Source organism: Manis pentadactyla, chromosome 7, assembly GCF_030020395.1.
Source record: "Manis pentadactyla isolate mManPen7 chromosome 7, mManPen7.hap1, whole genome shotgun sequence".
Lineage (NCBI taxonomy): Eukaryota > Metazoa > Chordata > Mammalia > Pholidota > Manidae > Manis > Manis pentadactyla.
In genome coordinates this window covers 116,144,294-116,171,735 of record NC_080025.1, presented here as the reverse complement: position 1 = coordinate 116,171,735, position 27,442 = coordinate 116,144,294, and the positions used below count along the sequence as shown (strand labels likewise).

Genomic DNA, 27,442 nt, shown 5'->3' with positions numbered 1-27,442 from the left:
TTATTACCTACACTCCTATACTGGGCTTCAGTTTCATTTTAGTGGTTGTTCTATCTGTTCTGGTTTAAAGTGTAGTTCACAATTGAGTCGTTCTGCCTTTCTATGTGTATATCCATTGATCTTGGGCTATAGTTTATCACAGAAATAATCGGGCTTTTCCTAAATACACCTTTCCTTTACAGATCTGCTGCTGTCTTCCAGTAAAGGGTTGGCAGTTCAAAGTGTGGCATAAATTGTCAGGTGCACAACTATATTTAATCAGCTAATCAACCAACGAAATGATAATTATTGAATTCCTATTATGTGCCAGGGGCTTTATGAAATGGGGATTCTCACAGCATAAAAAACAACACATAGGAAATCTTGCCTTTGAGGAGCTTGCATTCTAGTATGGAGGGGATGACCAGGTAAGCAGGCAATTGCAATAGTGTATGGTAATTGTCAAGCAAATAGTTGAGCAAAGGTGTTGCCTGGATACAGAAGTACCTTACTCAGCTTTGAGAGCTTGTTTGGAGGTTCCAGCAGGGGAGTGCAGCTACTCGTATACCCTTGACCGAAGAACGGTCCTCCTCTATCGGGGAAGGTCGTCCTCTTTGACCGAGCGCGCAGCTTCGGGAGGGACGCACATGGAGCAGTGAGGGAGGAAGGGGACACCCGCCTAGCCAGCCAGATCAGCCGAATCAACCCTGGCGATCAATGGGGTGACAGATGTCGCAGCCAGATCGCCCTCACATCCTCAGCTTTGAAATAAATGCTAGTACCACACTTTTAAAATTAGTTATATTCTCTCAAAAATGTTGTTCCCTTATTATTCCAGATTATTAAGTACTCGTTGAAGGCACATGCTCCTGTCATATATCCAACTGTGCCCAGGACCAGAGCTCTCACATTTTATATCCAATGTATTTTTTTGCCTTAGTTACATGCAACACAGTAACCACCTAAGAGCAGTATTATTAGAGTTGAATGACATTAACATTTTTTTTTTGTTTTTTGCAGATCTGTCAATGATATAGTTCTTTAGAGAAAAATCAGAAAAGCAAAGGTTGGTATATCTTATAAATGCTTAAACCAGAGTTTATCTAAAAGAGGCTATTTAAAGATATAAGTTAGAGCATTAATTTAAAATTCCTGGGGTGTGTTGTTTAATCCAGTCACTTCATATTACAATGTCTGATGTAGTGGGAGATATTATACAGACTGGATAGAAAAAGATGTTTTTCCCAATAGACTGAACAGAAACATAGGTGACTATTAGCTACACATTCAGTTCCTCTGTCAGCTTCCTCATTTTACTTTCATGGCTTTTTAGGAGGTTACTTCTAGGATAGCACTGTTCTTTAGTCTGTGATCGCTCAAACCAGAAACTGAGAGGGGCAAATGCAGTATCTTTTGTGCTCTGTTTTCCTATGTGACTGTTGTTCCTATTTTGTGTTTGTTTCTCCTTTAATGAGGATACAACTTTCATCCAGAGAGATGTATGGATTACTTGTTACTGCAGTCAAATGCACCAAGGCACTCCATCAGCTGGAAATTGTGACTTGTCGTTGAATTATTTTTTGCACAGGGAATGGTTTTCCTTTTGACATATTTTAATATACTTGCACACTGAGAGCAAGAGTGGGTGAACAGGAAACAGACTGTTTTATTAACCCAGCAGTCACCTTTGAGGTTTGTGCATGTCCACTTTTTTTCTTGCCTTTGTACATAATCCCAAGAGGCTGGTACCTGGCTTTGCTCAGAATAACAAAGTCAGGCACAAATCTCCAAACACAATTGTTAGCTGAATGCCAACTGTTTCTTCTCATCTTTTTTTTTTCAACTTGAGCATTAAGAATTGTATCTTTACGGGTGAACCATGACCATTAAAGAATGAGTTTGTTTTTCTATTTCAGATGCTTCCCCTGTCATTTATTAGATTTATTTTACAGTATACAATCTCAGGTGATAAAAGAAAATAATTTTTTGCATTTTGTTTGTAGAGTTCCTTTATTTCAAATCCATTAATAGTGAGAAGAAAAGAAGAAAAATATGTTACAAGCTTTAGCTGGACTCCAATTTCAACTGAAAGAGCAATTAGGAGAAAAGGAGAGGAGACTTCAACTCAGCCAGAAAGCCAGGGCCCAGCATATCCAGTTCCACACACAGTTTTCATACAAACCAATGTTTCACAGATTTTTCCCTGGAAGACCAGAGATTTCTTCAAGTCAATTGCCATCCTTTTCCAAGGTATGTATCTGTATACACATATATAGCCATAATTTTTAAGTAAATATAGCAGTTAACCACCTCTGAAAATGCATACATTTTAATTGTACTCAAAAGCTGAAGAGAAAATAAGAATAAAAACCCAGAGCTTTCTCCCTGTTCCCATATAAGAGGCTACAATTCCCGGTAAGCGGCTCATTTAACAGCATGTAAATATTAGAGTGACAAAGCATCCCAAGTACATAATTTTCTTTTCCCTATCATCATCATTATCGACATTGTCATTATTAAAATAATACTAGTTGGTATTTTGGAGCATTTTCTACTTTATAAGGAAGTTTCATATTATCTCATTTGACTATCCAAATCAGTCAGTGAGGTGTGACATTTGAGTAGGCACATTATTACGAGTGATATGCTTTCTAAAAGTATTTTAAGACTTCTAAAACTCAAGTAAGTGGTGTGATATATAGAAAGAATGCCATCTCTGAGTTAGAATTATGGGTCTGCATTGCTGACTCAATGACACTGAGCCTTTTAAAGCATTGCTTCATTGAGTTGTTCAATGTGAGAGCAAATAATTATTGCAAAAGTGGTTATGAAGTTTTACATTTTGTAGAGGGTCTATCTCAGTGTGTAAAGGTAGAAAATGTACTTTAGATGTGATTTTTGCACTGTGGTAAGGGGCTAAAGGACCTAACTTTGAGGGCCAACACAGTGACTATATGACCCTATGGCTAGTGACTTATTCAAGGACACCTGGTGTCAGAGGCAAAATTAGAATCCATTTCTTCTGACTCCCAGTATACTTCTAGAATTCAGTTTAATTTAAATACTATATTTTGAGCAGCTACTTCTGACCAAGTTGCAACTGTGAAAAAGAGACCTTCATATTGAAGGATTTATAATGTAGAAGAGTAAATAAGTAAATGCAGTTAATGAACAACTATGTACCATAGGTGTGGCCACATGGTAATTGTATTTGGATTTGGTGATGGAAGGCTTAATCCTGGGTGTCTATGAGTTGGGTCTGAAAGTATTGCTACATCTATTCTCAGGGATTAGCTATATCAATCATATTTACTTTAGCTTTCATTTTTAAGCCTATTCTTAAAAATAAGATAAACTCCATTAACCTCTTTTAAACTTTCATGCTTATTTATTGTAAATTAAGCTTTCAAAAATCATTTCTTCTTAAGGTAATGGTTATGTTTTGTATAAAAATTATTTCTGACTTTATTAATTTGCCTTTTTAGTCCTTGTAACTTTCTTTACTAAGATATATTTAAGCGGGTATCCTTTTAATGGAAAAAATCACATAGAGTCTTAATTCTATCATCTTTGTCTTCTTAGGATCATCATCATTATTGAAACAATAAAATGTTAGCACTTTTTGAGCAAGTACTATGGGAGAACCATCACGTTAAGCATTTTATGTACTTGATTCCTAATTTTTCAATAACCCCATGGAGTAGCTATAAGCCTCATTTTTGCAGATAATGAACTGATGCTCAGAGATTTTTAAGAAATTAGCTCAAAATCGCACAATTAGCAAAAATGCCATTCTTCTATGACCATGACAATGCTGAAGTTATTTGCCAGCCTAGTTGGGGTTTACTGCTTTCTCACTAGCTTTATGAGTGAGGACTCAAATGATGTCCAGTAATATCAACTCAGTTGGAAGTAAATGAAGCCATAAAGAATTTGTTGGCTCCTATTATGAGGAACGGTAGCCAATATGAGGGGTACTGGAACCAGGACTTCAAAATATTGCTAAGAACGTGTTCATCTCTCATTTGTGCCTTTGTCTTCCTATTGTCTCTGTTCTCAGACCAGTTCCTCCTTGCAGGAAGCTTCATTCCCTCTAGGTGCACATTTTTACAACTTGCCACCTATGAAAATGGGGCTTATTTACTCAGCTCCAGTGTGAAAATTTTCAGATAAAGATTTGCTGGGATCACATTTCCAGCCCTTGGCCTGGTCCATAAGGTGATGGTAAGTGCTATGCTCAGTTTTTATTGGCCAGGTGTTTTCTTTTGTGGCTGTAGGGAGAGATGGAAGGGATAGTATGTTATTAGAATTGGTAGGGGGTGCTCTATGGACATGGCCTTCAAGAAATTACTGTGTGCCAGGCAATCATCCCAATTGTTGCTATGAACACAGACCATTATGATACCTGTTCTCATCTCCTTAGTTAATTCTCTACGAGTGAACACCCTAACTGATTAGATCTTCTACATCATATTTGCAGGGTGCAGGTGCTCTGTCTAATTTTGTCCATTAAGCTAAAGTTGGTCAAGTTTGGTTTGAACATTTGAAGTTGATTTGATCCAGATATGTTTTCTAGATTTTAAACTTTTGTTATTTATCTGAGATTGAAAATTCTATTCCTGATTGGGAAAAGGATCAGCCTCTAATATTAAAAGAGATGAAAATCAACACATACTGGGTAGTGTTTTTAGACTCTCTAGAAGTAATATGGGGACAGATATGCCTTACACAATGGGCCCATTTGGTCAACTTTATCTTCGGTTAACACATACCAGCATCTCAGATCAATACTATGTGATGTGATAAAAATTAAATTGTATTCAGAGGACGAGACTCTTGTCTGTCTTTATGAAGGACTGCCCACTTTGAAGTTCTGCTTGAAGTCATCGATCAACTCACATTTTTGACTTTTTAAATGTTGAGACACACTACTGTAAAAGATTCTAAGCTTTAGAGACTCATTCTGTGATAAATGCATTTTAAATACTATATTATGAGACTTGTTAGCACATTATAATATGTTTCAATGAGTATTTATTACTTTATTTTAAAGAATGAAATTTGGCTGTTTTAGAGTACATAAAACAGGAGTCTTTAACATGGAACAATATTTCTTTCTAAACGCTATCATGAGCCAGGCTTATGTTGACTGTGAATGGACTCTTTGTGGGAAGCTCCATCCTCTTGAAGTATCTAATTTCATTTTGTTGATAATGTGTAAAGAGGATAAAAATTATGAGTAAAATATAGTCTCTCTTTTTTTGTAACAATTCTAAATTTTTCTTGAATTCCCCAGTGCCCTCCCAATCAATACTCATATCTTACTGATGGGTAGGGGGTGACAAGGAATGGGGAAGAGTAGATGTCAGTTGGGGAGAGGATAATGGCATAAAAATAATGTTCCAGTTAAATGTATCTCAAAGTCTTCCTTCTTAAAGTGGTTGCTTTCAGGTTAAATCTGTTTCTTTTTGGCAAACACTGTTTTTCATGGGTATGAGGGTGAAGCTTACATGTTCATACATCTTTTGACCTGGATGACCTCTTCCATGCTGCTCGTGGCTTGGCTTGGCCATCAGGCTTCCTGTCATCTTCCACTGCTAGGTCTGTGGCTAATGGGACTCATGGACTATCTTCTTGGAAGATGCAGAGTCAATGCTAATGGACTTTGCATCTCAATTGCGGAGCCTAGGCTGGACCTCCTCGTGGTTAAGAACTATTAACTAGTGTGGGTCTGCAGGAATTTATGTCGTCTTATCATTTCTGATATGCTGAGATTATTCAACAGTATCAGAGTTCTAAATGGAAAATGGAGCAAAAGCCCCTCTTATTTAGGTTTCTCACTGCCCCAGTTGGGGTTTCTATCCTTTGGCAAACTCTCTTCTGCATATACACTAATGGTTTTGTCTCAGAACAGGGACAAATTAGGACCTGCATGTTTGTCTTCTTATCTCCCTTTGTCTTCTTGCTATAATTTATTTTTTATTTTGAGGAAGCATTACTTCTTGGTCTGCTAAGAACTTTCTACGTCTTCCTTTTTCCATTCCTGGCATTCACCTCTCCTTTTCTCTGGGTCCACAGAGCAGAAGGGCTGCCAGGAAAGGAGTTGAAATATAAAAAAGGAGAAATATACAAGTGATATACATCAAAGATATTAATCCTGATACAGAGGTAAAACTAAAGAACAAGGGAAAGCAGTAAAAACACAAACAAACAAAGCAATCACAGAATCAGTTGCTAGATCTAGATCTTTCATGCTTAGATCTCATTTTCTAGTTGTACTTTGGGTGTTCTAGATTTGTTAAATAACCAGTAGGATTTGGACATCTCCTCCAGAAAAAAATCTCATTTACATTTATGCTGAACAAACTTTTGAAGTTATCAGTTTCAAAGACCTCCTACAACCCTAACTTTCTTTTTTTTCTTTTCATAAAACTCAGATTTAAAAAGAAATTATGTCAAGTGGCCTTCCATGCTTTAAAAGTTCCTCTGTCTCTAGTGTTGATAAAAGGGAAATTTCAGAAGCTGTAGAGCTAAAAAATCGTAAGGTGGCAACTATGCATTATCTGTAGCAAGGTTTTCTTTTAATCAGAATGAAAGCATTTTTTCCCCAAAGTTCCCTTTTGTTGTAAACATGAGGAATGCGGGTTCAGATCTGAGAAAATGTAGCTACTACTTCCTGATAATGAGTGCGGGACGAACTGAAATGGTAGCTGCTGCTTTCGCTAAGTTCATCCAATTTATGATCAGCTTCATAATCAAGAAGCCAAAAGAAGATACCTCATCCACATTGTGTTGTCTGAATAACATATATATATATATACACACACACATATATATATATATACATCTGAGACTTGCAGCACCTAGTAAAATAGCTTTATAGCCTAAAGGTCTACCAAGGGAGGAAAAAGGCTCACTGCAGCCCAGGGGGACAAGAGTGGGAGTCGCCTGTTCCCTCAGAGTCCTCAAGTATGACAGTCTGGCACTGTGATTTTTATTAATACCTGCTTTTCAGGGTCTGTCTGATTTTAGGCAATAAAGCAGAGAGAATTATACAAATTTTTAGGTAATATATTGTGGCATCCAGTTATAATATTAATGTTCTCCTTTCACTACAATTGGCCTATAATTTTAGCCTAATTTCCTTTTACTTTTCTTGAAACATAGAATATTGGTTACCTTCAGCTTTATAATCTGCCTCTATAAATGTGAAGACTGTTGTCCATTTTCAATTTTTCCATTTCTTTTCAAGGCTTTTAATAAATTATTATAACTAGTGGTCTCCTCTTCAAATTTCTCATAGTTACCTGAAAATGCATCTTGGGGGTTGACCCCCAAAGAAGATATTTCATTAGAACTTTTAAATAATATATATTCAACATTTACCTTTGCTTGGCTTATTTTTAGTGGCAACACTACTATCTTCATTTTTAATTCTTTTCCAAATATGAAAGTCCAGATATATAGATGACAATTATTTCTCGTAGCTTCCGCCAAATGAATGACGGTGCCATATATGTTAACTGACCCTGTGGGTGAAATCGGAAACATGAATAATTGAGAAAAGCAGGCAGAGTACACATTTCCATTCCAAATTACATTTTCAATATTAATATGTGACCATATAAGCTAAGATATTCAGTTCAAGATATAAGGAAATGTTTAATCTTGGGGTGTTTTATTAATTGCTTTAGCTTACTAACTTCAACAATTGCCAATTTCTTTTACTTTCCTTCTAACTTTCTACTGTTGAGGTTCAGGGCATTGTCTGTCTACAACTTTTTTTTTTCTTTTTCCCTGTAACTTTGGACAAGTCACTTAACTTCTGTGCCTCCATTTCTTTATCTTTTTATTTATTTATTTATTTTTAAAATTTTGTTATCATTAATCTACAATTACATGAAGAACATTATGTTTACTAGACTCTCCCCTACCCCAAGTCCCCCCAACAAACCCCATTACAGTCACTGTCCATCAGCATAGTAAGATGTTGTAGAATCACTACTTCTCTTCTCTTGTGTTGAACAGCCCTCCCCTTTCCCCCACCCCCCACATTATACATGCTAATCATAGTACCCCCTTTCTTCTTCCCTGCCCTTATCCCTCCCTACCCTCCCATTCTCCTGAGTCTCTTTCCCTCTGGTAACTGTTAGTCCCTCCTTGGGTTCTGTGATTCTGCTGCTGTTTTGTTCCTTCAGTTTTTCCTTTGATCTTATACTCCACAGATGAGTGAAATCATTTGGTATTTGTCTTTCTCCACTTGGCTTATTTCACTGAGCATAATACCCTCTAGCTCCATCCATGTTGTTGCAAATTGTAGGATTTGTTTTCTTCTTACAGCTGAATAATATTCCATTGTGTATATGTACCACATCTTCTTTATTCATTCATCTACTGATGGACATTTAGGTTGCTTCCATTTCTTGACTATTGTAAATAGTGCTGCGATAAACATAGGGGTACATCTGTCTTTTTCAAACTGGAGTGCTGCATTCTTAGGGTAAATTCCTAGAAGTGAAATTCCTGGGTCAAATGGTAAGTCTATTTTGAGCACTTTTAGGAACTTTCACACTGCTTTCCACAATGGTTGAACTAATTTATATCCCCACCAGCAGTGTAGGAGGGTTCCCCTTTCTCCACAGCCTCGCCAACATTTATTGTTGTTTGTCTTTTGGATGGTAGCCATCCTTACTGGTGTGAGGTGATATCTCATTGTGGTTTTAATGTGCATTTCTCTGGTAATTAGCGATGTGGAGCATCTTTTCATGTGTCTGTTGGCCATCTGAATTTCTTCTTTAGAGAACTGTCTGTTCAGCTCCTCTGCCCATTTTTTAATTGGATTATTTGCTTTTTGTTTGCTGAGGTGCGTGAGTTCTTTATATATTTTGGATGTCAACCCTTTATCGGATCTGTCATTTATGAATATATTCTCCCATACTGTAGGGTCCCTTTTTGTTTTATTGATGGTGTCCTTTGCTGTACAGAAGCTTTTCAGCTTGATATAGTTCCACTTGTTCATCTTTCCCTTTGTTTCCCTTGCCTGGGGAGATATGTTCATGAAGAAGTCACTAATGTTTATGTCCAAGAGATTTTTGCCTATGTTTTTTCTAAGAGTTTTATGGTTTCATGACTTACATTCAGGTCTTTGATCCATTCTGAATTTACTTTTGTGTATGGGGTTAGACAGTGATCCAGTTTCATTCTCTTACATGTAGCTGTCCAGTTTTGCCAACACTGTCTACAACTTTTTTGAGACTTGTCCAGTCTGACTGCACACTGTGTAAGCAGAAGTTTTGGTAGAAACACTTTTCAATTTTCTGGTGGTCTTATTAGAGAAATAATTAAGTTTCCATTTTCTGCCTCTTGGTTGGCTCCTAGTTATGACATTCTCCCTTTGTCCATCAGAGGCCTATTTCTATCCCTCTGCTTTGCATCCTGGAACTGTCAGTGTTCCCTCCTGCTTTCCTTCTAATGCTGCACCTTCTCACCCTTCCTTTAAGTGTTCCACCATGTTCCAGGCACTTGTTATCACTGTATGCTGTTTTACTTTTTACATAACTCTTCAACATATCTGAAAATACCCAACCTATCATGTTGTAGGGAGTTGTTGCTTATTTGCTTACTGGTTAATTATTTGGCTCACCCAAAAATGTAAGCTGCATGGAAGAATGGACATTGTCTGTCTTGTAGATGAAGCTCTGGGGACTAGAACAGAATAGGTGATCACAATAATATCTTTTTAACAAATGTTTTTCCTTAAAACTGTATTTGGGATTCTTTGCTTCTGACATTTCACACTATCCCCAGGCAAATTTATCCCCTACCTTGGCTGCTTTTACCTGGATGCCTCTTCAAATTCAGTATGGCCCAAACTGGATTAGTGATCTAGTGTCTCCCAATGCCTTCATGAATCAAACCAAACAAAGACCTTTCTTGTCCTTCAGTGTTTTGTACTTCATAACAGAATACTTATCCAAGTACTTGTTCAAGCCTCAAAATTCAGGTCATCATTTTATCCTTTCTCTCCTTCATCCTGTTATTGCAAATTCCTGTTGAGTGTCCCTTATAAATAGTTCTCATATCTGTCCATTTTCCTCTACTGTTTCTGCCACTATCCTAGTCAAAGTTATTATCTCTCTCATCTGTGTAACTACAATGCTCTGTGTTGGTGTCCTTCATTCCTGTCTTCCCATCCAATCTTTCCCTACTATGTAACCCCAGGGTTCTTCCACATTGTAGATGTGACTGTGGTACCCGTCTCTCAAACAAGCAAACCCACAACAAGCATTTCAGTGGCTTCCTGTTCCCTTCAAGGTAAGGTCCAACCACCTTAATTTACCTAGAGCTGGGGGAACATCCTTACTCCTCTCACCTTTGTTACTTACAGTACTCAAAAGAGTGAACGATTGATTTTAGGCAATTTCCCCTATGTTATACTTTTGTCAGCTGGACTAAATAGCTAGAAGAAAAATTTGAGAATATTTTCTCCAATAAGGACCTTGTATCCTGTTTTACCATACTAATAATTGAGGATAGATTATTAAACTTTGAAAACAGAGGGGGCTGTGGTGGGATTAATACCTTACAATAAAGATAATATTCCCTAAGATCAAAATACATAAGAAGGGATATTAGCAGGCAAATAAGACTTTTCCTTAAGCATCATCTTTGGATCTTCTCCAACACATGAGCAGTGTTTCATTGAATCACAGTTTTCATACATTATTGAATGGCTGAATTATTTTTGTCTAGAAAATTTTCAAAGTTCTTTTAACTCATGTTCAATTTAGCCTAGAAACATATCAGTAATACCCTCAAACATTTTCTGTTTCTGAGATATCATTTAATGCCTTTTAATAGTTTATCTTGTATTTATTTGTCCCCCACCTCCATCCCCAAGCTTTTTTTCTGCAATCAATGCTATTTTTAAGTAAAAATTCTTTTGCTAGTTCTTTTGAACAAAAACATTCCTTCTTTTTCTCCAACCAATTATTTATATAGTGAAACAGGTCTGCCATTATTGCAAATAGTTAAAATATTTTTAAAACTTTAATCCTTGAATTGTGTAAAGTCTGAAAGTTACATATATGTTAAACTTATTTAAAATGATTACTTTCTGATTCTACCTTCATCTTCTTTTCTTCCATTACAGTTGGAGCATATTGCAATTGCCTTCTTTCTTCACGGTTATTAACTTTTCCCTTTTTATCAGAAAAAGGATCTTGCTTCTTTGATTCTCTTATTGATATTTTAAAAGAACTTTTTTTCCCTCTCTTGCTGTCTCTCTCAGGCAAGTCCCATCTCAATTGTACTTTGTCATTCATTGTCAGTCTTTGTGTCCATCCTCTTATCCCAGCCTAGTTTTTTCCTTTTTCTTTTTTTTGCAGGGAGGAGTGGAAATAGGGCGCACTGGTGTTGGGAATCTCTTATCAGTTTCAGGCCTTAAGCAAAATGCATTCATTTCAAAGGGAAATTGCAGTGTATATCGAAAAGCCAAGATTTCTTTGTTTCAATAAATTGGAGCTTTATGCAACACATACTCATCTAGAGAAATTTTAAAATAGAACTTCTAAATAACTAATAACAAAATTTCTGATCTTGGGCTTTAGTCACTGAAGATAAGGGGAGACATCTGCTTCAGTACCCCCATCTGGCTTTTACACATACATTTCAGACTCAGTATGCTCTTGCTCTTTCTTTTATCTATGCCCATCTGCTTATATGGTGTATTTCCACCCTAACATATTTTCAGACCCTTGCCATAGGGCAGAAGTGCCAAGCAATTATTTGTTGAGATACATAGCCCACATAATACTGTAAGTGACATCTGTTCTGCAGGAAATCCCTCCCTTGTGGCAGCAGTGTCATATTGGCAGCTCATAGGAATATAGAAATTGACATACAGGAACAATTGAATGTTTCATCTTATGCTGAATTCTCACTCCGAGAGCATCCAATACCAGATGCTTTAGAGGTCCCTCTACCCCCCTGACTCTTTCTCTTGTTCTCTCTACACCTATGGTAATTGGCAATACTACACTATGGGGAAAATTTCTTCCTGACCCCAGCTGGTAACCAAATTATGCCCTAAAGCATGAAGATTGGCATATTTTAAAGTGTATTGTACCTGAGGTGGTGAAAAATTTATGTTTTTCATATTAATGTGCTTACTAGATTGTTTGACCTAAATAACAGGTTGAATGATAAATTACACAAATTACTCTTAGTAACTTATTTTTTGGCAAAATTACAATGACAGATGAACATTTTCATCTTTTAAGAGTGCTAATCCCCATTTGACAATTGGTTCTTCTCCTTTAAACTATTCCAAATAGGTGATACAAAAAATAGCCCACAGTCCGTAATGGTTCAAGGATAGAATCTTTTATAAAGGTTTGTTTGGTAGAACTTACATTAATTGGTTCTAAATAAATGCTGAATTTTTTATTTTTTGACCATTTGATGTTAAGAAGACAGGCAGAATTTGGAGCCAAAATCATTATTAACAAATTAAAAATACAATATGCAAGGCAACTTCTGAATAAATTCACACTTAATAACAATTTCCTAAGTCATCTATATTGGTGCTGTTACTCTGTTCAGTGATGCTCAAAACACCATGAGCAACTGAGATTAAAAAGTTAGAATGGTATAATTGTCAAAGGCTTTTCATATAAGAGTTGAAACTAAACCACTCAGTTGCATAATTGGATCAACCCATTTACTTAAGTTTATGTTTTGGATTTAATCATTTACTACTAATAAACTACCATTTATGTATTGCTGCAATGCCTACTATCAAAATTAGAGACCTAAATCAACGGTTTTAACTCTTTATGATTCTCTGTGTCTGCAGTATAGAATGGGTTTATTTTAGTGGATTTTGCTTCTCCTTCTGCATACTATCTGGTGCCTATCCTGGGGACTGATGGTCTAAGATAGCCTCACTCAAATGTCTGGTTGTTGGTATTGGCTGTCTGCTGGACCATTTGTCTTTAGTAGGACAAGTTAGCTTCTTCATATGGAACCCAGTTCTAAAAGCAGGAAGAAAGGATGCAAGCCTTGATGTATAAGTTATTTAAAACTTCTGATTGCATGATATCCCACTAGACAAGCCAACACAGCTAAGATCAGGGTCAATGTGGGAGAAGACTAATTAATGGAGTGAATACAGAGAGGTCTGATTTTTGTGGGTGCTCTAACTGTAATAATGTACCATATATTGTTATCTAGGATTATTAGTTGGCAGAACCTTACTTCCTGATTATTTAACACAATACAGTTTTTACTAGAATATTGTGCTAAATTCTGTAAATCTACAAGAGAAGAGAAATAACCTAAAGAGTAGTGAAAATTAATTCTTTAATTTATCTGTCCCTCATTCTATAAACTTTAGATACAAGTCCTTTACCAATTTGTGGTTCACAATATTTCCTTCCAGTCTATAGTTTATAAAAATTTTTAATTTTGATAAAATCCAGTTTATCCGTGATTTCTCTTAAGAATGGTGTTTTTGGTGTCGGGTTTAAGAAACTTGTTTTGCACATTGCTACAATCAGATTGCTAATATTTTGTGGAACATTTTTGCATTTAAGTCCATGAGAGACATTGATCTGCAGTTTTCTTCCTCCCTCCCTCCCTCCCTTCCTCCCTCCCTCTCTCCCTCTCTCTCTCTCTCTCTCTCTCTCTCTCTCTCTCTCTCTCTCTCTCTCTCTTTCTTTCTTTCTTTCTTTCTTTTGTTGTTGTCTGATTATGATATCAGGATAATACTGACCTCTTGCAATGAATTCGAAATGTTAGTTCCTCTTCTGTTTTCTGGAAGAGATAAAGTAGAGTTGGTGCCAATTCTTATTTAATGTTTGGAGTCCTCCATCTGGGCCTAGAGATTTTTATGTGTAAGTTTTTAAATTACAAATTCAATTTATTTTACAGTTATGTGGTATTGAAATCTCCAATTAAATTGTGCATGTCTATTTTTACTTTCAGTTCTATCAGTTCTTGTTTCATGTATTTTGATGCTCTGTTACTTGGTGCATACATATGTACGATCACTATGTTGTTTTGATAAATTGACCCTTTCATTATCATGTAATAGCCTTCTTTGTTTCTCATGAGTTTTTGTGCTCAGAAGTCTACTTTACATGATACAGTAGAGCTACTCTTGCTTTAAAAAAAAATTATGGTTTACATGCAAATGTCCGTATTTTTTCTATCCTCTCAATTTGCCTGTATCATTATGTTTAAAGTAAGTTTTTGCAGAGAGCATAAAATTAGATCATGTTTTTTTATCAAGTCCACCCTGCTAATTTCTTTTAATTTATATATTTAGAACAGTTATATGATTAATGTAATTATTGATATATTAGGGATAAATCTATTATTTTTCTATTTTTACCCTCTGTTTCTCTTTCTTCTGTTTCCTTTTCCTATACTTCTGTGGAGGTTACTTGAACTTTCTTTAGAGTTTCATTTGATTTATTTGCAATGATTTTGAGTATACATTATATATATTTTTTAGTGGTTGCTGTAGGTATTACAGTATATATATATATGTTACTGTCATAGTCTACATACATCACAATCTACTAGTACTGACATTTTACTACTTCAAATAAAGTATAGAAAGTTGATTTCCATGTAGGTGCTTTCACCCTGCCACTTTTAAAATATACTTTTCTTTATTCGTTTTTCTACATACTTTGAGCACACATTGGTATAATTTTTTTGCTTCAACCTTCAAACATAATTATAAAAACTCAAAAAGAACTCATTAAACTCAATAAGCAAATGAATGCCCGCATTAAAAAGTAGACAAAAGATTTGAACAGATACCTCACCAAAGAATATATAGATATCAATTATTCATATGAAAAGATGCTCAATATTGCATGTCATTAGAGAATTCTAAATTAAAACAATTAGATACTACAACATACCTACTAGAACAGCTAAAATCAAACATACTTCTAATACCTCCTAGCAAGGATGTAGAGCAACAGAACTCTTATTTATTGCTGGTGGTAATACAAAATGGTACAGCCACTTTGGAAGACAGTCAATAGTTTTTACTAAACTAAGCTTATTCTTTCTTTCAGATTTTCTACACAGATGACTCTATCATTTGTGAACAAAGACAATTTTGTTTCTTCCTTCCCAATCTGTTTATTTTTATTTCCTTTTCTTGTCTTATTGCTTTACCTGGGACTTCCAAGAAGATGCTGGAAAGCATCTGTGAGAGGGAATATCCTTGCTTTGTTCTTGATATTATTGAGAAAGGTTTTTGAGTTTCTCACCACTAAGCACGATGTTAGGTGTTGGTTTTTTTGTAGATGTTCTTTATCGAGTTGAGAAGTTCCCTTCTATTCCTAGTTTGTTGAGAGTTTTTATCATAAATAGGTGATGGATTTTTGTCAAATGCTGTTTCACACCTATTGATATCATTTTTATTCTTTAGCCTATTGAAGTGGTGGGTTACATTAATTGATTTCCAACATTGAACCAGTCTTGCATACTTGAACTATATCCCACTTGGCCATGGTATATAATCATGTCTATACATTGTTGGAATTAAATTTGCTAATATTTTATTGATTTTTTTCATCTTTGTACATGAGAGATTTTGGTGTATAGTTTTCTTGTAATGTCTTTTGCTGGGTAATGCTGGCCTCATAAAATTAGCTTGAAAATATTCTGGAAGAGATTATAGAGAATTGGTATAATTTCTTTATTAAGTAATTAGTAGAATCTACCATCTGGACCTAGTACCTTCTCTTTTAGAAGGTTACCAGTTATTGATTCAATTACTTTAATAGGTATTGGCCTATTCAGATGATCTATTTATTCTTGTGTGAGTTCTGGCAAATTGTGCATTTGAAGAAATTGGCCCACTTAATTTAGGTTACCAAATTTGTGGACATAGTGTTGTTCATAATATTCTTTATTATCTTTTTAATGTTCATTGACTCTGTTATACTGTCCCTCTTTCATTTCTGGTATTGGTAATTTGTGTTTTCTTTTTCTCTTTCATTCTTAGTCTCACTAGAGATTTACTGATATTTTCAAAGAATTAGCTTTTGATTTTTGTTTATTTTCTCTATTGATTTCCTGTCTTCAATTTCATTGATTATTAATATAATTTTTATTATTTTTTCCTTTTCTTATTTTGGATTAAATTTGTTCTTTTTTTCTAGTTTCCTAACATGTAACCTTAGATCATTGATTTTATATTTTCTTCTTATTTACTATATGCATTCAAAGCTATGAATATGAATACCCCTCTAAACATTGATTTCACTGCATCCCATGAATTTTGATGAGATAAGTTTTCATTTCCATTTATTTCAAAATATTTAAAAATATCTCTGAATATTCTTCTTTAATTCATGTGTTGTTTAGAAGTATGTTGTTGAGCATCCAAATATTTGGGGATTTCATGCTATCTTTCTTTTACTGATTCCTAGTTTAAGTCCACTGTGGTCTGAGAGCATACAGTGTGTGGTTCCTATTCTTCTAAATTTATTATAGGTGAGTTTTATGGCCCAGAATGTGGCCTATCTCAGTGAATGTTCCATGTGAGTTTGAGAAATATGTGCATTCTACTATTGTTGAATGAAATAGCCTATAGATGTCAACTATATCCAGTTAATTAACAGTCTTTTTGATTTCATATATGTTCTTAGTGATTTTTTTTTGTCTGCTCTATCTGTCCATTTTGATAGGGGATAGGGTTGAAGCCTGCAACTATAATTGATTCATCTATTTCTCCTTGAAATTCTATCAGTTTTTGCCTCATGTATTCTATAGTTAGATGCAGACATGTTAAGGATTATTATGTATTCTTGGAGAATTCACTTCTTTATCATTGTGTAATACCTCTCTTTATAATTTTCCTTGCTCTGAAATCCACTTTGTCCAAAATTATTATAACTAGTCCCACTTTCTATTGAGTAATATTAGTATAGTATATATTGTATCTGTCTCCATTCATTTACTTTTAATTTATATATTGCATGATATATAGATATATATAAATGTAACCTTTATGTTTAAAGTGAATTTCTTATAGAAAAAATATAGTTGGTTCTTAGTTTTAGATCTACTCAGACAATCTCTGTCATTTAATTGGTGCATACAGACCACTGACATTCAAAGTAATTCCCAATATGGTTGGAGTAATATTTCCCATGTTTGTTACTATTTTCTCTTGGTTGTTCTTTTACTTTATTCTTGTTTTTATCTTCCACTCTTTTTTGCCTTTTGTGGTTTTCACTGAGTATTTTATGTGATTCCATTTTCTTTTTCTTCTTCAGCTTATCCATTATATTGTTCTTACTTATTTAGTGTTTGCTCTGGAGTTTGTAATATATATTTACAACTAACCCAAGTCCACTTTCAAATAATACTATTTTACTTCATTATAGTAGAAGTACCTTATAATAACAAAATAGTATTAATTTCTTCCCTACTGTTCTTTATATCACTGCTGTCATCCATTTCATTTTATAAGCGCACACACACACAAGCATACATAATCAAATACATGTTGCTATTATTATTTTGAATGAACTGTTTTCTGTTAGATCACTTAAGAATAAGAAAACTAAAAGCTTTTGTTTTACCTTCACTTATTCCTTCTCCTATGCTTCTCCTTTCTTTATGTAGATCTGAGTTTCTAACCCATATCATTTTCATTCTCTCTAAAGAACTTCTTTTAACATTTCTTGCAAGGCAGGTCTACTGGTAACAAGCTTCTTCAAGTTTAGCCTGTCTGAGAAAGTCTATTTCTCTTTCATTTTTGAAGGATAATTTTGCAAATTGCAGAAGGTTATGTGGGCTTTTTTTCCTCTCAGCACTTTTAACATTTCACTCCTTTTCTGCTTCCATATTTATTTTTGCTCTTCTATAGGTAAGGTATGTTTTCCCCTCTCTGGCTTCTTTAAAGATGTTTCCTTTATCTTTGATTTTCCAAAGTCTGAATATTATATGCCTAGGTATAGTCTTTCAAGCATGTTTCCTTCCTGGTGTTCTCTAACTTTCCTGGATTTGGTGTCTGACATTAACTTGAGGAAATTCTGTCTTATTGCTTCACATATTTCTTCTGTTCTCTTTCTTCCATCTCCTTTTGGTATTCCATTATGTGTATGTTACATGTAGTTGTCCCACAGTTCTTGAATATTCTGCTCTGCTTTTTTCAATCTTCATTCTTTTTCAGCTCTGGATATTTCTATTGGCATAACCTTGAACTCAGAGATTCCTTCCTCAGTCATGTCCAGTCTACTAAGAAGCCTATCAAAAGCATTCCACACTTCTGTTACAGTGTTTTAAGCTCTAGCATTTGTTTTTAATTCTTTTTAGGACTTCCATATGTCTCTGCTTATATTATCCCTTTGTTCTTGAATGTTGTCTACTTCTTTTACTAACACCCTTAGATGTTGATCACAGGTTGAATTTTTTTTAATTCCTGGTCTTATAATTCTAACATTCTGCCATATCTGACTCTAATTTTGATGCTTATTCAATGTTCTCAAACTGTGTTTTTTGCATTTTAGTATGACTTGTGGTATCTTTGTTGAAAACTCATGATGTATTGAGTGAAAGAATCTGCTGTAAATAGGCAGGCCTTCAGTAATATTATGGTAAGTTGTGCAGGGAAAGGAATTGGTCTATATTCCTGTGAATGTTCTATAGATCCTACTCTATTGGTGAACCTGTGCCTCTGGACTGTGGACTGTGAGATTCACACATTCTGAATCTCTACTTCCACATACCTTAGGTGTGACAAGATGGCTAAATGGGGTTGAAATCCCAGGCTGGTTAGGATCTCTTAAAGTAGTTTCTCCTGAGGGAAGATCTTGTTAAGAATAACAGAATGCTCTGGTGTCTTTAAAAATGGCTACTTTTCTTCTCTGTCTGCTGCCAGAAGCAGAAGGGAATTTTTTTCTGATTATTCATTGTGAGAACTTGGTAGAGCTCCTACAGTTAAAGCTCATAAAAGTGGGAGCCCTATATGTCTGGGTATCCCCAAGAGTTTTAACTCTGAGCCTTGTCCTCACTGGACTTCCAGCAATTGATCAATTACAGTTTAGGATTTTCTACCATGCTACTGCTTCCCAAGAAGTTTTCTGCTTATGAATTTCTGCTTGGGTAGGTTATGATTCTCTGTATCTGCCTGTCTATGCAGTCTTGGGGCAGGGGAGGAACAGTTTTCTCCATGACCTCACTTTTCTGATGGATCTAAAAAGAGTTATTGAATTTTTTGGTTCAGCTTTTCACTTGTTTTTCACTTGTTTTTAAGCTCCTTACATTACAGACTGGAAACCAGAAGTCACATACTTCTGTTTTTTCAGTTGGTATAGTGGCATTAGTGAAATGTCTTTCCTTTTAATAAAACAGAAACACTTCACAGAGAAAATAGGTTTTAAGGTGAACTAAGGCAACAAAGTTTTGAAAATTCAGTGGTTTTATGACCAAATATTAGACTGCATTTTGAAAAGGTCAAGCTCTAAAAGGAATATTAAGTAACCGACTCTGTGTTATAAATTCTGTAAATCTTGGGTACCATTTTAATGATATCTTTGCAAGTGGGTATTACACCTGTTAATTAAAGTTAAAAAAATAACCAACATCCTCATTATTAGTATCTGTAAGTAGCAATTCATCTGCTGGGTATCCCAGGCATGTGTATTTAAAGCACAATGTGCTACATAAAAAATCTGTGATAGTCAGTTTAATTAGCATCTGATAGGAGTTAGCAATTTAACTTCAATTTACAGCATAAAGTGTGGTAAGCTCTTTCTATAATACTGGTGCTATTATAATAATGAACAGTAAATTGACCACTGAATTAAAAGTAAGAGTAGAGGAAAACCATCCACAAGTTTGGTAATCTGTAAAGCTAGTGTATCCCAATAAAAAATGTAGTCTAATTTTAAACTTTTAAATACATTTGTCATTACATGGTAGTGCTTATGTGAAGCTAAATCTGAATTCTAGTCTAGACTTAAGCATAATGAGAAAAAAGTAATCACACTAACAGAGGTTGGTTTTACCCATCTGACTTCAAACCAATTCTGATTTTTATAAAATTGTTCAGGTTACCAGATGCTGGCAGCAAATTCTCCATAGTGTTTATGATCTCACACTCAGGAATCAAGATTATTTATGTAGTTTTCTACCTTTTCTACCTTCTTAATATATTTTAAATTACCTTACATAATATTTTGTTGGTCTCCAAACTGTCTCAGTAGTTTCTATGTTTGTACCTTATGCTATTACATTTTTCTTGTGGTGTTTGTTTTGGTAAACTCACCTCACTTTTATAATAAATTCTTTCAATTTGTACAGCCTGGGGAAAGATGGAAAATGAAACAAAACAACAAAACCCTATGTACAGTAGATTTGCAAATTACCTTTGGAAAGTTAGTCTAGGTCCAGGAGGAGGGGTTCCCCACTCAGGGAAAGTTCTCTATGAATTCAATAAGACTGAAGAAAGGCAAGGACAAGAAGTTGGGGGAAAAGGAGGTTATTCTCACTATGGTCACAGGTGACCCGGTACACATGGCTGGCCCCAGTGTGCTCCCTAGACTGGCTATAGGTCTGCTCTCCAGCACGAGCTTTATTCTCTAGGCAGTAGGCCTCAGTCTCTCCTTGCTCCCTGCCCTCCAAGATCCCTGTTCCCATGCTCGTGCTTAATTCTCCAGGAGCACTGGGGCTCCATGGCTCTCTGTTCACTCTCCCACAGTGACCAGCCCCCTGCTCCTATGCCCCAGGAGGAACTCTGTGTGTAGGTCCCTGGGAACTGTCAGATGCCTAACCAAATACATATCAGGAATACAGACAGAGGATAGAATAAGTGTTTTCTCTCTACCCCTACCCTGGGCCAGCAGTCCCATAACTGACCAGCAGCTCTGTTGCCTGTAAACATTCCATAAATGTGCAAACATTGCTCTTATTTTATATACAATGAGTATTATTAAAGCCAGGTGGGAATCCTGGTCAGAAAGTTCCATTTTCCCCACAGTATCTCAGGAAGACAAGTGAACATAACCAAATTTCTGATACTGATTTTTTTGTGGGTGGGCTTATGTCTATACAAACCTTTAGAGATTGCATTCTCTCTAATGTATAGACCTATGAATGTATTTTCCTTACATCCACTTAGATCTTGTTCCACTATCAGAGCTTCAGAAATCCATAAAGTCATAATAGTTGGGAAAAAAGCAGAGATTTTTCTATAAAAATCAAGAGAGGATTTTAGGCATTAATAGATGTGAGAAAAAAATTATGGAACATGAAGTTACAAAGGGAATATGCATTTAGTTAGAGCACAATGACGAACGAATTTAAACAAAAAAAGGAAGAAAGACAAAAAGTAAACTCAGTCTAAAACTATCTAAAAGTCATACATTAAATTGTAGATTAGGTAAATTCAGTCTTCAGAATTCAAAGCCTCAAATTCTGCATTCTTTATTTTTCTTCTTAGAGTCCTTTATCGCCTCTTCTGTTGCCTTGTGTCTTTACAATATCTCTTCCTTATCTGTGTGTCCTTGAGAATTTTTTTTGCTAAAAAACAAAATGAAGACCTGTTCAAGGAACTATATCAGTAGATTTTTCTCTTACTTTCCATTTTTCAGTTGTATATATCTTATAGACCTCACTGCAGAGTTCATGTCCTGTCGTACCATGGTTTCATGGATGTCATGTCTTGCCTCTTACTAGCAAATTTTCCCTTGAGGATAAAGCCCAAGTCTACTGCTTTCTTTGAAACTTCAAAGTATTCAGTCTGCTGATATGTTAACTCAGTAGCTACTCAGCAAACGTTAATTGGCTGAATAAGGGAGCCAATGAAAGGGATGCAAATATTTTACCTTTTTTAAGAATGGTTATTCTTTCTTTGGACTGGCTAAATTGCTTCAAAGGCATTTGTGGAGCTGTTTGTTAATTTATCTTGTGTTTTGTTGTGGCCAATGGAAATTGACTATTTTTCTAGTAATGGTCACATTCAATTCACTTTTGTAGTTTACATTTTGGACACAGGATTAGAGCTCCAGTCTGGCAACTACTCAGTGACTCTTGAGATGACCTACATTTTCTACATTAGAAAAGAAAAATAAAAAGATAAAAGGAGCAGTAGTGACCATCATGGAAATCTGCCTGTTCACTTGGTGGAGATGGCCCAACCTAAACCAGTTAGTTTAATTTATTAATGTGGTATCTCCTTTAGCTTTGGCCCTGATTTTAAGTCAGTTAGAAGAATACTACCAACAAAGAATGTGTTTTGAGTAAACTCTAATTCATACACACATATGGGTATTTCTTTTCAACTTTGGGTTTTAAAACTTCACCATAATGAGAAAAATACTTCAGCTGAAAAGTAAAATGCTAAAATCTAATTATGTTTATTTTGCCTCAAATATCTTATTTATTTTAGAATTAATGGGATACATGAAAGAGGTATTTGCCAATATTTTTGTCTACTTAAATCTGCAGTTCCACGGCAGTGTTTTAATCCTATTAAAGCTAATTGAATGGAGTCTGCAGGCTTTGTCAGTTAGGTGAAGTTCAAGTTGTAACTAGTATTAAAGGAAGAATAATGTAAGAACCAAACAGTAATATCTACTTTCTGCCATTTACCTTTCCACTTGAACCTTAAGGCAATGTGAAAGAATGCTTTCAGAGTTCACAGGGCAGTTCATAGGAGACATTGGGATGTGGTCTGATCTTTGGAGGACAATTAGTAGGTAGAAAAGACCCCTGTGTTTGGAAGTTTAAATTATGTCTGTAAGGGGGATCCAGTAGCTCTACTGGAGATGAAGGCCTGACAGTGATTCCATTAAAATAACACTTTTCAGAGCAAACACTGTCAATGTAAAAATTTGCTCCAGGCTGAAGTTGGCATCAAAATTCTAGCCTAGTAGCTATTTTGTTTTAGAAATTAACTTGGGCCACTTTAGCTTAATGGTTAAGGGGATGAATATATGTACCCAGGGCTTTTTAATTTTTTTAGTGACATGACAAATATTTTTTTCAATAGTATTTGCAACTGGGCAATTTTTTTCTCTATTTTACAACACATTTATAAACATGTTTGGAACAAGGCACATTTTCAATCTTGGATGATTCTGTAGATTGGATTAAGGGATTAGAGCTCTTGTTTATTTTTATTATTATTTTAAAATTTCATTTTGGAGATGTTTCTCCAGTTAGAATGCTACCCAGCCAGTTTTGACATCCATTTGGAAAAGAAACTTTTTGTTTATGCAGGGTCTTGAGTTTCTGTTCTTATTCTCTCACTGAATGATTTTTGTAAATCAAGAAGCTGATTTTCTAATGGCAGGGTCATTAAAATGTTTGTGAATTGCCTGTATTAAGAATCTCCTATTTGGGATAACCTAACTGGGGAATAAACAAGTGGGGAAAAAATACAATCCTGAATTTTTATGTGAAAGGCCTGACCAATAATTTATTTCACCATATACACAGCATTTGCTTATATTTAGAATCTTACATCATTTAATATGTTTTGCAGTAATTGAAAGCTCTGGATAGTTTGCGATTTCAGGAAGAGATCACTCTTGGTACCAATGTTTTCTCCTGCTATATTATTGCTCTCTCACAATTTGATCCATATAATGAATTTCCCTAGAGAACTTTTTATGCATAAGGAATTGAAAGAAGAGTATTTTCTTTGTCTTCTCTTTAAAGTCCATAGTTCAGATCTCTGGAATAGCCTCTCCAATCTTTTCACATTGTGTGACTCTACTGGTAAAACATTTTTGAGCACCTGAAAATTGCGTATGTCTACTACATTTAAAATTTTACACTCACAATATTGTACTAATGTATTTTTCCACCTAAAAAAGTTTTCTTTTTTACATTTGAAGAAAACATGAGCAGTAGGAAAAGTCTAGTATTTTCTACTTTCACCCCAGTGGTGAGACCTCACTTTGGAGACCAGCATCCTAGATATCAGCTGCCAGTTGTGGGATGGGTTGACACACCTGGGAGAAGCCGTACTGGTCCTTTGGGGTTAGGGACCTCTTCCCAGAGAGTTGGACTTGTGTGATCCAAACCTTGACTCCCTGAGCGTCAGGACAGAAGAGAAATTACAGAGAAACTGGCTAGAAGGATAGAGGGAAGAGCTTACCATCTTCATTTTAAAACCAGCTTCTCTCCTTACTTTCCTGTTTGTGTGCATTCCTCCCCCACAGCTAGTAGTTGACATCTTCCTGCCCTCAAGGCCCAGCTTCAATGATCTTTCTTCAGAGATACTTTCTTAGTCTCTTCTACTCAGTGGGAATTAACATCTTTTCTCCTTAATATCATTTGAATTTCTATTTTAAAAGTGGCCGTAGCTGCCTTATGTGATAAATTCCTAAAAATATACGTTTATATTCCTCAATTTACTTGATTGTTTTTGTAGCCTTCAAGGCTAATGTGTGTTTCATCATCGTGTCCCTATCAATGTCAGGGGCTGTAATTTACACCTGACAGTCGTTCAATAAACAACTTTTGGCTACTTTCTCTTTGTACCATTTTGTTCCTCCATTCTTCCCTCATCTCCCTGTTTCTGTTACTCTGTGTGTGTGTATAATATTTATACACACACACACACATATATATATAATATGTATTCCATATATTTTTAATTTAATTACAGGTTAGATCCAATTAAATGTAAAAGGCCTGACCAATAATTTGTTTCACCATATACACAGCATTTGCTTATATTTAGAATCTTACATCATTTACTATGTTTTGCAATAATTGAAATCTTACATCATTTAATGTTTTGCAGTAATTGAAAGTTCACAGACATTTAATTACAGGTTAGAAAATTTTCCTTTCTCATGAATACTGAAAGGTTCCATATACATATTATATGTACATTATATATATATGTGTGTGTGTGTCTATTATTCGTATCTTAGGTGAAGATAGTAAATGCGTACATATTGCAGTTATCTGGAACAGTTGACTAAGATGAAAAGTAACAAATATATATGATAAATTCATTCTTCATTTATATTTAAAAAATCGACACTATAAGTGCAAAATTGTGTAGATATAGTTTAACATTAGTCTATGTGAAAAAGAAAGGGTTTTAGTGGATCCCAAAAAATAATAAGCAAGATTTATTGAAATCTTCCTATGTACTAGGAACTTTTCTTGGATTTTTATGTATATTGATTCAATTGATCATACAGTCACCTCAAGAGGGGGATAGTATTCTCATATTCTTTTTATATGTAAAGAAATTGAGGAACACTGATGTTCACCATCCTGCCTTATTTTTCAGTTTTCCAATTATTTCACAAGTATTTAACTGACTTTCACCACATGTTCAGTTTTGGAGATGTATCAGTGATTAAAGCAGTTCCAGTCTTCAGAGAGCTAGCAGTCTAATTGGAAAGACAGAGAGAAAAAGAGAGAAATGCACTAGGAGAAGTTCCACAGAGGGTCAGCACAGGGTTGTATAGCAACCCTAAGGGTGGAGGTGGGGCTGGTTATTCAACCCATTCTTTGAATTAGAGAAAGCTTTCCAAAGGATGTTATCCCTAGGTTAAGATCTGGTGAATAAGAAACAGGTAGCCTGGAGCAGTAAGGGGCCAGGAAATATTGCTCTAAGCAGAGGGAGCAGCCATTACCAAAGCTCTGAGGTAAGAGCGATCAAGAGCTTGACCATAAAGTCATACAAAGAATGATGAAGGAACATGTTACATATTTACCTCAGAGACAGGATTTAAGGAAATCGTGATAGCAAGTATTTTTTGAAGAACTGTTAAATGGAGAAAATAATCTCATTCCACTTTATTCTAGAAGGAAAAATGAACAGAAATTAACATGTAGGAATTAGAATGTAGTAACTTACAGTTTAAGATTAAAAATAAACACCAGCTATTAGAAGGATCCAACAGCAGAATGGGTTTGAGATCCCTGTTACTGAAGACATTTAATTATAGGTTAGAAAATTTTCCTTTCTCATGAATACTGAAAGGTTATTTTTTTTCTTTCTCTCACTGGGAAGGGACTTAAATTGTTCTCAAAGATACTTTTCATCTCACCTACCCCTGAAATCATTACTAGAATGGACAGGATGATATTAAGAAATGATGAACAATGGAATGTAGCACTCCAATTTGCTGAGTTCAAAATTTATAGAAAATAAGGTATATCTGATAATATTTGAAGTTCAATTTGTAAGCAATCTTATAGCTCTTGGGTCAAAACCCTATGTATTTTGGAGAAATGGTAAAGGAATATAAAATGATGGTCTTTTACAATACAGATTTTCAGTTTTGATATGGAGAACAGGCTAAAAATATCACAGGCCATACTAGTCAATATTTCTTAGAATTCTAGACTTTCTGTTTTGATAAGCTACATGTTTTAGAGGGCCCAAATATTAAATGCAACAATTTTTATTTTAAAATTTCACCTGAAACAGTCCCTTAAAAGAGAAATGATTCCATTGGATATGAAATGACCTAGTGAAATATTTAGCATTTTTAATATAGTTTATCCTGAATAAATATTTTAGCAAAGTTTCATTGGAATAAAATTCTGGACCTTTGGATGTGAGTTGGTGGCATCTAGGCTTATCTGGAAGTTGTTAACTTTGGCTGAGACATCTGTTCTTCCTTTACCTCTAACTGATTGTGGATGCTGTACCAAAGAGTTTGGCTATAAAATTCCCAGTAATGGTCCAAATAATGACAGATTAAGCAAGAGAGTTAATGAATTTACCCATGGAAAAATAGCTCCGTTAGTGCTACTGTTCTAAGGATGTCCTTCCCTTCTTTTATAACATTTGGCAGGTTCAGAATTATCTTACCTATAGATCCAGGGGGAAAATGTCAGAATAATCTTGTGAAATATGAGGAAACAAACAGGAGAGAAGAAATTACATAATTATGTAATTTCCATTCTATGTCAATGCAAGTAGTTTACTAGTATCTTACAAATAGGGGAGGAAAGTTTAAAAACATAACTTGGCAGAACATTCCACTTTCTCTCCTTCCTATTGAACAATGAGTTACTATTCTTCAAAGTCTCATCCGTAAAAGTAAAATACAACTTCTTCAAAGTGTTGATATTATCACTTTGCATTTGCTGACAACTCAGTTGGAAAAGTGCAGTGTCTCATAACATTATAACCTCAGTAACAGTGGAAAGGATAGTGGTAAAGAAACATTCAAGATTCTAAAAAAAATAAGGAAAAACAATTGAATGGTCATTTGCAGCTAGCCTTTCTCAAATTCTGTGGTCTGGAAATATGGTATCATTATTTTAGGAAAGTGCCCATTATGTGACTAGCTAGAAAAAAACAGTTTGACAAACTTGGCCAAGGGGATGAAAGGGATTGGAATAACATAAATAAGTCATTGAAATCTTGAGTCAGGGGGTTAACATCAATCTAGAGCACCACTTTTTACTTTGAGTTAAGAGAGGAAAATCTTTAGTC

At 35.0% G+C, this 27,442-nt stretch overlaps 1 protein-coding gene across 3 annotated transcripts in view; it reads left to right on the top strand.

Annotated features, from left to right (window-relative positions):
* Positions 1 to 999: 999 nt before the first annotated feature.
* TFEC (transcription factor EC) overlaps positions 1,000 to 27,442 on the top strand; it is a 127,736-nt gene continuing 101,293 nt past the window's right edge. For 2 of the 3 annotated variants that reach the window (XM_057504696.1, XM_057504695.1), the window contains exons 1-2: positions 1,000 to 1,045; positions 1,983 to 2,229. In XM_057504696.1, the coding sequence (XP_057360679.1) occupies positions 2,032 to 2,229 (198 nt within the window). In that variant the 5' untranslated portion in view covers positions 1,000 to 1,045; positions 1,983 to 2,031. Of the gene's footprint in view, positions 1,046 to 1,982; positions 2,230 to 27,442 lie in introns of those variants that run through there. The other variant, XM_057504697.1, reaches the window with a different exon arrangement.